Genomic DNA, 15,438 nt, shown 5'->3' on the forward strand with positions numbered 1-15,438 from the left:
CATGAATGTTTACAGTATTTGCACAGAATAAAATAACATTTTAATCTTAGATGTTTGAGTCTTTAAAAACTTCTTTTTTTTTTTGTAAACCATTCATTTTAGACCTTAATTTATTTTATACAAAATAACTGCTCAGTTAAGCCATCTTATTTGGCCTTCTTGATGCTGCAGTGTGCTCTTCATAGCCACCAAACAGGTCAGTGGAGCCATCTCCTGGAGGCTGCAAGACCCTTGAACCACATTTTCCTCTAGCGTCCAAGCCTTGAAACATGTTCAGCAAAGTTATATTGGTTGTTTTGACCCTTCAAGTTTACAAAGATAACTTCTTCATCAGTTTGCCAACTTGCAGACCTGTTTCCCCTTGCCTGTGTGTGACCAACTGTACTCAGTGAAGAATTTCGTTTTGTTGGTGCAGTGGTTAGCATTATCACCTCACAGCCAGAAGGTCCTGGGTTCTAATTAAAGCCGAGGCCTTTCTGTGTCGAGTTTGCATGTTTTCTCTGTCTGTGTGGGTTCTCCGGGTACTCCGGCTTCCTCCCACAGTCCCACAACAAGTATGGGGTTAGGTTAATTGGTGATTCGTGGCCGTAGGTGTGAGTGTGAATGCTTGTCTGTCTCTCTGTGTTACCCTTGCAACAAATTGGTGACCTGTCCAGGGTGTACCCTGGCTTTCACCCTATGACAGCTGGAATAGCCCCTCCCCTGTGACCCTTAAGTGGATACCCAGAAGATGATGAATGGATAACTGCTCAGTTATATGTGAAAATGAAACAGAATACAGAGCTTCTCCAAACAACCTTTACTATCAAAAGAATCAGGCATACTTATTGTTCATTTCTATAGTCCTCTAGTTTTGTCAGAGCTACAGGAACCCACTGGAAATGGGCCAGTGACTTTCTCCTGTCTTTCTACTTTTCTCCTTGCAGCACAGCTAGTTGGTGATCCTGTCTGAGTTTGTAGTGCCAGAGGGGGATGGATCCTCTGGGTGCCCGCTCCCAGTTTGTGGATATCCAAACTCTTCCCACATGGCAGCAGCAGCTGGATGAGGGTGGCGAAGAGAAACGGCTGGTCCGGAGCAACAGCATGCTAAGCCAGACGTTCCCCTCACCCTTCCCCTTCAGACCAGACATCAACCGCAAGATCATCCTCTTGTGAGTCACTCTGTTTCTTCACATTGTTGCTGCTGGGTATAAATGTTGCTTCTTCAGACTGCCAGCTTTATAGCCGGTCGTGTCAGCCATGGTTTCTACAGAACTGCCTTCCAGCACAGAAGTGCTTAACAAAGATAGATAGTCATATCAGAGACTCATATAAGCATTTAAATGAAAATGCCACAACGAAGTAACTAAAGTTTGAAAGTGTGTTTACCTTTAGCTTTAACAGATTTGATTGGTTCAGTTGGTCTTGTCTGGCACACAGTGTAAATGTTTTCACTAATTTTGTAAATCTGTCATGAAGTTTGTTTTTTTTTAAACACAGTGACAAAAAACTGCTCTTTGCCTAACGCTGTAAGATAAAGCTGCTATATACGTGTCATTGCTTTGAAAAAGTGACCAATCATAAGGAGCCCAGTGCTTGCATTGGTTCACATGCCTAAACTGATAAAAAATCAGGATTATAAGTCGTAGTAAATGCTGCTTGTGTCTTTCCACGTGCTCACACAGAGCAGTTCAGAGTCTAAAACCTCGTAAATCCTCTTTGTGGAGAAACACATGACTTTCCGGAGCCCAACTTGGCAGCCGTTTTTCTTTAGGAGCCTTGTTGTTGTACCAGCCGTCCCCCTGAGCCATCATCGAGAGCACGCACATTCCTGCTGCAATAACATGACTAGAACTCAGGAACAAGTGACCCTCGAGCAGTGGTTACTTTTCATCTTCTCACAGCTAGAATTTAAAAAGAGGTCTACTTTTGCACTAACATTAGAGTTTCCATATAACAGTAGATACTTTTTCTTTTCTTACTCTGCTTATCTCTTCACTGCTTCCCGGACTTATTTTTTCATGTCATGGAGGGGCAGTCATTTGTCACAGCAGATTATCTGAAGGTGTTGAAAAAATTAATGGTAGCTCATTAAACAAATAAGTAACTGCTGGGTCTTTTCTTTTGGCAGAAAATCATTAATGGAACAATTTTATACTACTATGCTATAATTTTATAATAATTTTATTTACTTTATGGTTGTTTTAAATCTCAGTCAGACTCAAAGCGCTGCCACACTGAATGTCTTCAGTCTTGCAGGAATGTTTCTTTGCCTGTAAGACTTGTTTGTTGCTGCTATAGTCATGGCATAAATTTGTCAATGTGTTACTATTTTTATCTTTTTTCTTTTTTTTTTTTTTGAATGAACTCATGGTATTCATAAATAATTTGACAGTGCACAACACTACTGTAAGTCATAGATGAGGACTTTTAGTGATTCTGCTCTATAAATGGGGAGATGGTGTTTCATTAGCTTGCCTGCTCTGTGACTTTACACAGGAGAAGCTTGAATTTTGATAAAACAGGAACAGGGAATTGCAACAAGATGAGTTTCTCACTGTGTTCGCAGGCATCCTGTTTGACTTTAGTTGGTGACTCATCTGTAATTGAGCTCGGAGGAATGAGCTGAACAAAAAAAAAAAAAAAACTTTTCCATCTCGGTCCTGTTTGATGAACCCATCTTGTGATCAGTCACTATCAACACATACTTGAGTATTTCCTTGTTATTCTTTCCAAACACAAACTGAAGGGCTTCTGAGCAAAGCACTGACTTCAGGTATTAAAACAAGCATGATACTTTATAACCAAATATCTTCAAGGTCTTTAGGCTAAATGTTTGCAGTATGTTTGGTCCTTCAATCACTGTTAGTATTAGAAGGTTAAAAAAAATAATTGATTACCCTTGGACTGAAATTTGGGAATTTACTGGTGTACAAACTTGAGTTACAGTGATTGGGGCATGTTGATGACAGTGAATAAGTGGCACATAAATTTGAGAGTGTACACCAGGCCTAAAGTACATTTAGGTCTGGAAATATTTGGACAGTGACACAGTTCTCACATTTCTGGCTCTCTATGCCACCACAATAGATTTTAAAATAAAACCTTCAAGTGCTGATTTTCAGGTTTTAATTCAAGTGGCTATGCAACAGCACAACATTAACTGTTGAAGAATTACATTTTCTATACAGTCTCACAGTACCCAGATGTAATTGGACAAATTACTATAATAATAAATGAATATGTGTATATATATAAACTCTGTTGAGAGTTCTTTATATGAAGTAACTGCCTGAAGTATTAAACCCGCAGACTTTACCAAAGAGTAAGTTTCCTCTTTCTGGTACTTGCATTTGCCACGTCTGGGGCCTGCACTGCGAAACCGTTTTGATATTGCCAGGATGTCTTTGTTTCACATGCCCTAACCTAAACAGTCCAGCAAAGGTGGTTATCAACAGGATAAGTTTGCCTTAAGTTTACCCATTGGGCTACAACTGTGTTCACAAAAAGGTATAGATTATAAATATTAAAATACCCTTAATTAATGTGGGCACTTTAAACACTCAGACTGAAAATGCTTTATGTTATAAAAGTCTATCCAAAAAGCCTGTAAGGAAAGGTGGCAACAATGCAGACTGTAAGCTGAGAGACGTATCCCTGTAATTAAGACAGGGTGAATCTGACTATAATTGCACTTCTATATTCCTTTAAATGAATACATTTTACAGATGGTTTCTTGCCAAATGTAAGACAATTTTAGCCTCATTCTTTCAGATGCACACCTGTTGTTGTTGTTGTTGTTGTTGTTGTTGTTGTTAAACTGTCTGTCAGCAAATGAAGAGAAACTATAAAAACAGAATTCATACCAATCTCTAGAATCTATTGACCTTATTGTGTGCACTCTAAGGTAACACACTGGATCTTTAAGGAATGGTAATGTCATTTTCCAGAGAGCTGATTGGTCAGTAGGCTGGCACTGTGGTAGTGTACCCCAGTAAGAAGTCAACTACCTCATTAACATTAAAAACCTGTGATTAAACCTGACGTTATCCCACTCAACTTTAAATCCTGGGCTTGGCGTTCCAACTTTCTGGTGGATTTTTTTTTTTTTTATATTAATTTTGCACCATGAATGGATCGATGTTATGTATGTATGTGTCTATGCATGTACCACTTGTATTGAGAGCTCCGTAGAGCGCTGGTTTTGAATTCCCAGTTACAACTTTACAATTGCAAATGCCAGATTTGGTATCAGCTGAAGACATTTTACCTGCTCGATTTATGAAGAAATAAAGAAGAAATAGTCCACACGTCTCCATGAAACAGCTTTGGTTCAGCCCCTTGAATTGAAGCTCAAAGGCTGCTTTTTTTTGGCTAAAAAAAGAAAAGTGAACAATATTTTTGGCAAAACAACATCAAAAACTAAATGTGTAGCTTCTTTGCCAAAAATGTATGTGTGTCTATATATCATTCATATTTGCTATTTATTGTTTGAATACTTTTTTCTTTTCTTTCTCCATCAGTGCTGGCGACATTGCCCTGCTGAACTGCACCGCCGTCGTGAACACCACCAACGAGTCACTGAGCGACAAGAACCCCGTGTCTGACAGCATCCATCAGCAGGCGGGGCCTGAGCTCCAAGACGAGCTGCTCAAACTCAAAGGTAGACTCGAAGGGAGAAACTGTTTAAATGAGCTCTGTCGCCCAACAAACGCTGGGTTTGAGTTTGACTCTCTCAGAGATATCATTGTGAGTATTAAATATGACCAGTCACCTGCTGTCAGACTCTACAGCTGCTGAGAGAAATCAAAGGAGCTTGAAGCTCTGAAGAGACGTTTCATGGAATTTGTCTAAATTCCCACCAAAAAAACCATCAGAAAAACAAAGTCTATGAAAGAGTGAAGTTTCAAAGTGAGACTGCACTATTTAACTGGGCCAATTATATCTAAATCATATTTTTATACAGTTTAAACATTGTTTCCTTGAGAGAATTGCAGTATTTTTTTCTGGTGTGTCAACTGAATTATAACATTGAGGTTTTTATTAACTGGTTTTGCTGTTTAAAACTTGTAAAATATCCAACCTGATATTTGTCTGGATACAGTGCAAGTGTGTTTATCTTATGTTAGCAGGAAGGCCTGATGTATAAGAAAAATGTTTCCTGAATCACAGATTAAATACAAGTGGTATTATTAAATACATAAAATAATACCTTTCAGTGTACAGGCTTACAACTGCTTTTCCTCAGATTTATCAACATGTTGCTTCATCCAAATTCTCAGGTGGTCCAGAAAGTTCTCAATCCTAATAACACAAGAATAAGTGTGTTCTGGCTTCTCTCTAGTGCAGGGCTCTTCAACTCCAGGCCTCGAGAGCCGGTGTCCTGCAGGTTTTAGATGTGTCCCTGATCCAACACACCTGAATCAAATGGCTGAATTACCTCCTCAGTATGCAGTCAAGTTCTCCAGAGTCCTGCTAATGACTTCTATATGTGATTCAGGTGTGTTGAAGCAGAGACGCATCTAAAACCTGCAGGACACCGGCTCTCGAGGCCTGGAGTTGAAGAGCCCTGCTCCTACAAATTAGATCTAATTCTGAAATTTCACCACCACTGTGAATGGATTTTTAGTTGTAGTTTGAAAAATAAATAAAAAAATTACAAAAATCATCAAACATTATTTCCAGACAGAATCGATCTCCTCATCTGTCTGCTTTGACCTTTGAGCCCCAACCTCAAGAGACAAATTCAAATTTAACCCTAGCAGAAATGTAGTTTCTGTAATTTAACCGTTGAGATCATTTTTGATGTACGTGCTAATGTTCCTTTGAGGCTTCTTAGACCTCCCAAATACAAAAAAAAAAAAAAAAGTCTAGTTTTTGGTGTTCACACTGGAAATGCTTTTCACCAAAGATGCTGCCTTTAAGAAGTACTTCAAGAAGCTGGCACTCAAAAACTGAAACCTCTGTGTTGCTACCAGTGTACCAGAAAATGTAATCAGCAAATTTAATTTTCTTTAATTTTCTTTTCCCACTTGTAGGAGCTCAAACACACATATGTATTTACAGTCATAAGATTGTTTTTTAAATAGTAAATGATAAATCATTTTTATTTATATGTTTGTGCAGGATGCCGGACGGGGGAGGCAAAGCTGACCAAGGGCTTTAACCTGGCAGCGCGGTTCATCATCCACACGGTGGGACCAAAGTACAAAACCAAATACAGGACGGCAGCAGAGAGCTCGCTATACAGCTGCTACAGAAACGTCATGCAGCTGGCTACGTAAGAACCAGCAACTAGTCATTCAGCCCATGTCTCAGTCCTAAACTTCACAGCAATAACTTGTATTAAAAACCGCTGTGGTTTTCATCTGACAAAACAATATTTGTGATGTGAAACTCACTAATTTCATGTGAATTTGATCTGATGACAGTTTCTTAGATTTCATCTTTTTCATACGTCTTTAAAAAAAAAAAACAGCAAAGCCACGTTGATCCCTGACAAACACTCATTTAATCAAAGTGACTTCGAGCTTTCCAGCTCTTTCTAAAAGAATACATTTGTGAGACGACATGAACGCTTCAGATTTCAGAAACACTGATTTGAGAAAAGTTGCACCTGTTTTGAGGGTTGATGGAAAAACATGCTGTATAATATATATTCATTTAAGTTGCAGCATGTTAAAAAAAAAGCAGTTATTTACTCATTTACTAATTTACTAATACAGCCACACCCCTATTTCTCTACATAAGGAAACACGGTTAGCTGGAGGTGAAGTGGAGAGACGCTCACTGTGGCTCAAGTAAAAAAACAAAACATTTGGACTCAAAGTTGAAAACTAGACTAACAGACTGTCATTTAAAACAAAGATTAAATAATTTAAGACGAAATAAGGAATGCTAGAATATGTTTAAATTAAGGTTAAAGCCTGCACCTTTACATTTAGTATGTTTTTCATGCACTTTAATTTGTTTTACTGTAATTCTGAACATTTATTTTATTATGTTTTGTTAAACTGTAAATGACAAAAATCATTATTATTAGTAGTAGTTTTAAAGATTTATGTTTTATGTACACATGGTCAGAGCGACTTCTACACTTCTTAAAGTGCCAAAAAAAATCAGAAATATTAATAAATCATTGATTTGTGTGAAATCTTTGTACCCACAATTTTCACACAGTTGTGCCCGTGCACTGTTATTAAATCTGGGCCAGTGATAAATTATTAAATACTGTAGCTCTGGGTATATTAAAAAAAAAAAAATCATTACGGTGGATCTTACAAGGTACAAATTTCTGCATTTGAAATGTCATCCTTAATAACAGCCCATTTCTGCATTGAACATAAAAAATGTAAATGTAAATAAAGAATAATGAAGTCAAATTTCAATCCAATTATGTTGAATTCTGATAACTTTGTAAAAAAAAAAAAAAAATCTTAACAGAAGGTTTCTGTGTGTTTGGGGGGTCTGTTGAAATACAACCTCTAACAGAGTGGTACTGTAACCACGAGACTGAATGTCTTCATTTTCACCACAGAGAGCAGTCAATGGCATCAGTCAGCTTCTGTGTGGTGACCACAACCAAAAGAGGTTATCCTCTGGAGGACGCAACACACATCGCTTTAAGTAAGACACACAAACACACACACACTTTTGTTATTAACAAAAACATGCACAGCTTTTTATTAGTGTCCTATGTGCATATAAAGCCTTTTTTGGTACGTACACATTTCCTCCTGGTCATAGATGATTGATGTTAAACACAAGTAACAGAGCTCTAGTCCCACACAGGCACACACACATATTCCATACAAGGTCAAATACAGGGATGGGGACTGCTGTGGAGGGCCGTACCAATAAGCTGAACTCAGTTCTCCTCAAGATTAATTTTATCTCTTAAACACCTCTGGAGTTCGATGTACACGTCACTGTAAGTCTAAAATGTAACAGTTCTGCAAACTACTGTCCCTGAAATGATCACAATGATGAATCAACACAATCATTAGCAAAAACTGAACTGTGTAACCTTCATGATGGTAAGACATACTGTAAAGGTGTCACAATAGACTGCATTAGTTCAGCAAATTCATACACACAAAGAATAATTACCACAAATATGTGGTAATTATTCTGTTTGTTCAGGTATTACCTGCATACATGACCACACTCCACGCTGCAGGAAAGGACACGTTTTGTTTTATCTGCTTGATAAACAGTTTCTTCAGTCCATGTAGTCTCATAATAAACCCAATAACAAATGTGTTTGTAGGGACAGTGCGGCGGTTCCTGGAGAATCATGGGAACAGCATAGAGACGGTGGTGTTCGCAGTTTCAGACACAGAGGAGGTTTGTACAGCTTTAGTCTCTGCTGATTTGGAGGGAAAAAATAAAACATCATATATGGTAATTATATTTAGCATTCATTTTTTTTATGGTAAGAGAACCACATGTATAGCTGTTCCAAATGGTAATGGTCCCTGTACTCTTGGACTATATTTTCGTTATGGCATTTGTGGTTTTCACTCTATTGTGTATATACACAAAGTGACAGAACTGGCTGTAACATAGAATGACAAAAGAAAGCTAGAGGGAGACTTTGCAGCATGGAGAGAGAGACTGTCATACAAATATAGAAACTGTGAAGTCAGGGTTTCAGGCCCTGTTTGATTGCCCAGAAAGCACTTTGGTTAAAGCTTACTGACGCTTTTGTTTTAGACTCTTAGATGCTGGCTGTCACAAAAGTCTGCAACTACATGTTCTTCTTATTTAAAGCCACCTATACTAATACAGCCCCGTACATATTAATCAGTAATATATGTGTTAATACATTTGTGTTCTTTCAGTCTGTGTACAAGAAGTTGCTCCCTCTGTACTACCCTCGCTCTGAGGAAGAGGAGAAGGCCTGCCTGCCTCTCATCCCAGCTGACATTGGCAATTCTGAGGGCGAACCAGTCATTCCAGAAAGACAGATCCGTATCGCAGAGAAACCAGGCAGCATTGAAGGTACACAAGCTAGTCTCAGATCTTTATTCTGTAATGTGATAAAAGGTTTCCAGACATTTGAAAGGGACACGCTACACACTTCACTTAAATTTTTGTAATCTGTAGAAAAGGAAGCATTTCCTGTTCCCTCTAGTTTGGTTCTGTGGAATTTCATTTTGAAACACTTTAACTATCAGGTTGGGATAATCTGTTTGTCTGTGGAGAGAGTTAAGCATTTTATAGTCAGTTAGCAATGCAGTGATTTAATTTAGCATGTGGTACCTGTTTACTTACCAATAAGTTAGCCTTTTAAGATTAAATCACTCAGCAGTAAGCCAGCCATTTGGTTGTTTAGGCTGTCGGTCATTCATCCGCTTTCCCACTCAGTCATCAACTCAACCATAAAAAAAATATCAGCTGAATCACTAACTATGGTTGTCGATGGAGGTCTGGATTAAATGTTGAAATGTTAAAATTAAATGTTAAACTTTGTGGAAAATTTGACATCTGGCTCTTTTATCCCACAGTAATACCTTTACACACTCTCACGTACGTGCTGTTATAATGTTACCATCTGAATATTACAAAGAGTTTCAGGTTGTGACCAGCAGGCTGTGTGTGTGTGTGTGTGTGTGTGTGTGTGTGTGTGTGTGTGTGTGTGTGTGTGTGTGTGTGTGTGTGTGTGTGTGTGTGTGTGTTAAATACACAAACACACACTCACTGGGTCTACTCATTTTTGACCCGTTAACTTTTGTTGCTCTTGGTAGATTACCAGTGAAATGACCTGGCTGTATCTTTATTCATAAATGAATGCATTGTTAGTCGACCACTCACAGAGCTTTCCACTCCCGTTAATAGATTTGCAGTCTCATGCTAATTGGCCCCACTTGGTAAATCTGCTCATAGTGTTGAATGTGCAGTCAAACATGTTCTCTTTAAGACATTTCTGCAGGTTTCAGTGAAGACTCTTCCTTTAGGAGTTTAGTGAGGCTCACTTTCATTTGGGTGTTAAATAATGTGGCGTTGGGGGTCATCAGGAGGTGAGGTGACTATTGTATGAAAAGTTTGCATTTCAGCGGATCATGTGGAGTTAAGATGGCTGCACTTGCCTTCACCCCTCTGACTTGCTTTGTGTAGCGGAGCGCTGACGGCAGATGAAGGTGTGTCTAACAAGGTTCCAGAGACTTTGGAATTTAAAATTGGGAATCTGTGTTGAGGCACATCAAAGCTTTTCTAGGCTTCCAGTGTTTTTATTTGTCCTCCAGGTATATACAGACTGAGTCATTTTTATTACGTAGCAGTAATCAAGGAAATGAGAGGGGCCCAACATTTCTATGCAAATAAGAAAAATAATAAAAAGGAAAAAAAAAAGATATTTTAACATCTTGAGACCAAACTCACTGAGTTTTTAAACCCTCCACATAAACAGAATTTTGTTTGACCTCTTTAGTTTATCTTAACTAAGCCTTTGCTTGCACTCTAAATGTTAGGTTTTGGTGAAGAGGACTGTAAAAGTAACACCAGCCCATGTGTTAGCGAGTGTTTGTGGTTTCCATTTTGAGCCTCTTGTCTCCATTGACCTCAAGTGTGGTGCCTGCTGGCGCGATGCTTCAAAGCGTGGACATGTGGCTTTGGGGTGTTGATCCAAAGCAAGCAGGCTGCCTTCAAGTGAAACCCAATAACAACAGGCTGATGTATACACACTGACAGATGCACATGTCCATTTGGATGTTGATAAAATGCATGGACATGCTTGCAGCAATGTGGTCCTAGAGAAACAAGCAGTGAAACAGACTTGAACCTGAGCCTGGAATCTGTCAACTGAGCTTATGACTTCATAGCAGCTTGCACACAGAGATAATGTCATCTTTGCAGATAAATTAAACCTGGACAAGTAAGCGCACCCATGAGAATGTAATTAGATTTATAATTTTCTAAAAGTACTCGGATAGTATTTTGAGGGAAACAATCATTAAACCTATCTGACTCAACTAGATTATTTTCTTGAAGAAATATTTGCATCTCATTTATGTCCTTTTGTGAAAATGAAATTGAAGAATGTATGTGAACAATGTGGCTTTAAAGCTAAATATGCTGTTATAAATTCACCTCACTTTAGAACAGCTTCTGAGTCTGTTAAAGCTGAGAAATTCAAATAAAAGCAAATAAGCACTTCTCACCTGTTTGCTTGACTAGATGAATGTGAAGAAGACAGTCTGGAGCTGGATCTGGGTCAGGTCGGGACTCACGCCTTCGCCCGGATGGAGGGTGATGTAGACAAACAGCGGAAACTGATCTTACAGGGACAGATGTCTGAGGCAGCCATGCAGAAACAACACCAGAGGAAGTAAGAGTCCATCCAAACTCTAAAGTAACTTGATGGAACTGTACAAATGTATTTTTTTAATGTAATGATATACAGTCGTCCCTCACTATATCGCAGATGACTTATTGAAGCTTCACTGTATCACAGATTTAAAAAAAAAAAAAAGTTACTAATTCTGTTTTGTTTTCACAGTTTTCACTGTATTGCGAGAGTTTGTGGTATATAGGAATTTCTGTAACACGCCATAACTATGTTCATCACTCAAAGAGAGAAGTTACATCTACAAAAACTGTGGCATTCGCAACCATAGTGCACATGTACGAGTGCCCCCGTTTCCAAAAAGCATCATTTTTGTCCATTTACATGGAGACGGACGCCGGTGCATTTCAGAAACCCTCTACTCTGGATGCAGTTTCCAAAAAGTATCGTTTCCCCTCCGTTCTCCCTGTAAACGGGAGGCTGAAACGCATCAAAGTGGTGTCGCGTAAACGGGGCCTCGGTTTTCCCCCTAGATAAGATGGAGGTGGTGGCTGAGTCTTTTATTAAAGGTTTTACTCACAAAATCAAATGCAATACTTAACTCAGTTACTGTACCTAAATACAATTTGAATTAATTGATTTATTAAGTATTTCCATCTAATGTTTCAGCTTTCAGTTTAACTGAAATTGAATTTACAAACAGTTAAGTTTTGACTCCTTTCATGGTCATATTTAAAAAGTTTGGGGTTTTTTTGGCAATAACCTTTAGAGGCAATAGTATAATTGTTTAAAATATTTTCTCTTTGTGTGTTTCAATCCTGCAGCTACAGTCGCTGGCTATGTCGAGCGAGAGCAGAAGACCTGTCAGACATTGCTGCACTGAAAGCCTTATACCAAACTGGTAGGTGTTTGAGTGTGGGGCAGGCAGGGAGCGAGAGTCGTATATTAGATCTCTGCACAAGTCTTTCAGCTCCTGAATGTAAATGTAAAGTGAAACCAGCAAACACAAGGGAGTTTTCATACCTATGTATTGTAAGGTTGCTTGCTGTGTTGGGTGAACTTTGATCTGGTGAAAGTTTCTATTTCACTTCGTTTACCATGAGGAAAAAACGTACTGTATCCTTTTAGTTGTAAGGCACAATTGAATGCCATCACCAGTAGGAGGCAGTGTTGTCGCACACAGTCTAGAACCATTTGATCACAAAGGTTGTGTGCCAGTTAGCCCAACTGATTTTAAATCTCAAATGATATTTGAAAACTTGCAGGTGCCTGAATGCCCCCCCCCCCCCCTTTAAAAAAAAAAAAAAAAAACTATGGCCAGGGGCCTAAATGCATGTCAAGTGAGGAAAAGGTTGAAATTAATTGAACTTTTAGACCATGTTTTGAGGGAGTAGATTTAATCTTTAGGAATATTTAAAGTAATGTATTTAATATAAGTAACCAGAACAAATCAAAGCAATGTCTATCTCAGGAAAAGGTTTTTCATTTTGTTAACTCCATTAGCAAAATGGCAACAACAATGTAAATGTGTGAGAAGATACAAAAGCAGCTGGTGGTAACAAAGTAACATGATGATGCTAAATATACAAATTGTGCAGTTTTTAAAATGCAAAATAAGTGTTTTACTTTTTGTATTCATGCTACACAAGTAAAGGGCTTGTATGAATTCAGGCAAAGGACAAAGGATGGCATACAGCCACTAAGGCACATTAAACTCAGCAAACATGCATTTGTTTTTATCCAAAAGACAGCCCTCCAAAGAATTTCACATGCACTGCAGATTACAAACAAAAAGTCAAACTCATAATCAGAGACACAGGCTGAGCTGCTGCTCAGTGTTTTCCAGAATGTCTCTGTAGGCAGGGGGCCAGATTTGCAGAGGTAACAGACTGAATCTCCACACTACTCCCTTACTACAAATGCAGCTCCATTTCCATACTGTGTAAAATGTGAAAAAGAAAAAAAAAAATAGCGGAACAGTGATTTTCAAATCAGTTATACATGCTATTTAATTAAAACTTGTACAAAGACTATATATCTCCAACGTGGAATCTGGAAATGTTTTCTACTGTTTTTCAATGTAGGGTTTAAATGATTTGCCAATCATTTTATTCTTTTCTTACATTTTTCAGGAGAGAACAGGTTTGTAGATAGTGAGGATTCATCGATTAGTCATTTAATCTCAAATGTTTGAGAAAATGATCAACCACACACCATAAAACTCCTTTTTTGTTTGATCAGTATTCACAGAAAAACATGCAGGAGCAATAATGTAGTGGTTTACACATTTGCTTGGGAAGTGAAAGGTTGCTGGTTTGATTCAGCCAGAGAGAAGAATCCCCTTTGGGGTTGCATCAGGAGGGGCATGTGGTGTGAAACTATGCCAAATCAAACACGTGGAGCTGGGAGTAGCTTTGAACAGTGCAAGTCCAAAACTGTAGTAACTAACTGAAGTTTGGCATCTTTCCTTTACTTTACTAGCCTAGCTATGTGAACAACAGTCACAGTTAATCTGCCTGTGTTTTCAGGAGTTTTATTGTGTGTGTGTGTGTGTGTGTGTGTGTGTGTGTGTGTATGTGTATGTGTATGTGTATGTGTGTGTGTGTGTGTGTGTGTGTGTATCCAGGTGTGGATATATGTGGCAGGACGGTGATGGTTGTGGTTGGGCGAAACATCCCTGTGACCCTCATCGACCTTGAAAAGGTAACATTTCAAAATACATTTTGTTTATTGATGTTAGTTGTCGTTTATCTGGGTCTCGCCATGATTTGACCATCTTTGTTTGTCCTTTCATATTTTAAATAAGAAAATCATAAAAGAAAGTTTATCAAATATGGTTTTTGTTTCTACACCCGTTGAAAGATATTATGTGACCACCCATGGCGGGCGGGTGGGCATACATTGAAGTTTCCACTCAATAATTTGAGAACTGTTCAGCCTACACTTACCAAACTTCATGGGTAGATGCCTCATGACCAAAGCAAGGTTAGGAACGTATATGGGGTCACTGGAGTCAAGATCAAGGTCACGGTTGCTTACATTGCACTTTACTAGTTCATCGTATCAAGATGATTTGCAGTGATACACTTCTGGAGGTCAAGGTCACATAATTATTGAATCTTTGTTTTTCATGTGACAGCAAACAGGGTTAATACAGTGCGACGGGCGTATTTTGCCCCGTTAGGCGGTGCTCTTGTTAACAAAACTGTAAATAAATGAACAAAACTTACTGTACAGTTTTGTAATCCTGCGTGTTTACTTATTTTGTCTGTCTTTGTGTTGCAGGCCCTGTTGTACTTCATCCATGTAATGGATCACATCACAGTGAAGGAGTATGTTATGGTTTACTTTCACACACTGACCGGAGAGCATAACCATCTGGACTCCGACTTCCTGAAAAAACTCTACGACATCGTTGACGCCAAGTCAGTCTGATTTTTTTTTTTTTTTAAGCTTTCAGCCTCCGTGTTTTAAATTGAAACATTTCATGTGTGTTGGAAAACCGACGTTAAATCGCATATGAAATCAAAGAGAAGATTGAATAGATAAGACATTAGCTTAGTTCCGGTTTTTGTCTTATCCCTCTAGCGCTGACAGTCACTGAGTGAGAACAGTCTGAGGCTGTTATTGCTTCTACCTTCCACTCATCCAGAACTACTGTTGTTCCGGGTTTACAACAGAATTTGTGAAATTATTTAATTTTTGGAATTAAAATAATTTGGCTGACGTTGCTGGCCAACTACTTCTCCAGTCTTAAATAACCAGAACTAAAAAAAGAATCAGACAAAGAGGGGGTTATTTAAAAAAACGGCACGGTCTCGGGGAATTCCCCTCTTGTTCTCTCCTTTTCTCTGTCAAAGGCAATGGCGATACTATGATTAAGTCATTACAGTAGCCACTTTCGTATTCGTTTCCATACAGCAAAGTGCGCCCTAGATTTGTAACACATTTAATAACTATGTTGTATCAATAAAATGTGAAAGTGTCCACTTTGAAACATTCAGTAGAGTAAGTCAATTATGAGATGTAATATGCATACACACAAAAAAACAATATTTAGATTAACTTTTTTTTTTTTTCTCCTTATGACTTGGCTTTCATTTGACCCATGTGGTCTTCATTCGTCTCTTGCTTTTAGCGTGTGCAGCTGCATTGAAGTTCAGATACATTGT

The 15,438-nt window shown here is 38.5% G+C and overlaps 1 protein-coding gene across 2 annotated transcripts in view; it reads left to right on the forward strand.

Annotated features, from left to right (window-relative positions):
* gdap2 (ganglioside induced differentiation associated protein 2) overlaps positions 1-15,438 on the forward strand; it is a 50,710-nt gene that overhangs the window by 1,366 nt on the left and 33,906 nt on the right. For both annotated transcript variants that reach the window (XM_030757336.1, XM_030757335.1), the window contains exons 2-11: positions 927-1,151; positions 4,503-4,642; positions 6,106-6,259; positions 7,517-7,605; positions 8,249-8,325; positions 8,823-8,982; positions 11,158-11,308; positions 12,091-12,167; positions 13,893-13,969; positions 14,552-14,691. In XM_030757336.1, coding sequence (XP_030613196.1) covers positions 973-1,151; positions 4,503-4,642; positions 6,106-6,259; positions 7,517-7,605; positions 8,249-8,325; positions 8,823-8,982; positions 11,158-11,308; positions 12,091-12,167; positions 13,893-13,969; positions 14,552-14,691 — 1,244 coding nt within the window. In that variant the 5' untranslated portion in view covers positions 927-972. The remainder of the gene's footprint in view (positions 1-926; positions 1,152-4,502; positions 4,643-6,105; positions 6,260-7,516; positions 7,606-8,248; positions 8,326-8,822; positions 8,983-11,157; positions 11,309-12,090; positions 12,168-13,892; positions 13,970-14,551; positions 14,692-15,438) is intronic.

This window comes from Archocentrus centrarchus, chromosome 21 (genome assembly GCF_007364275.1).
Source record: "Archocentrus centrarchus isolate MPI-CPG fArcCen1 chromosome 21, fArcCen1, whole genome shotgun sequence".
In the NCBI taxonomy this organism is placed as follows: Eukaryota; Metazoa; Chordata; class Actinopteri; order Cichliformes; family Cichlidae; genus Archocentrus; species Archocentrus centrarchus.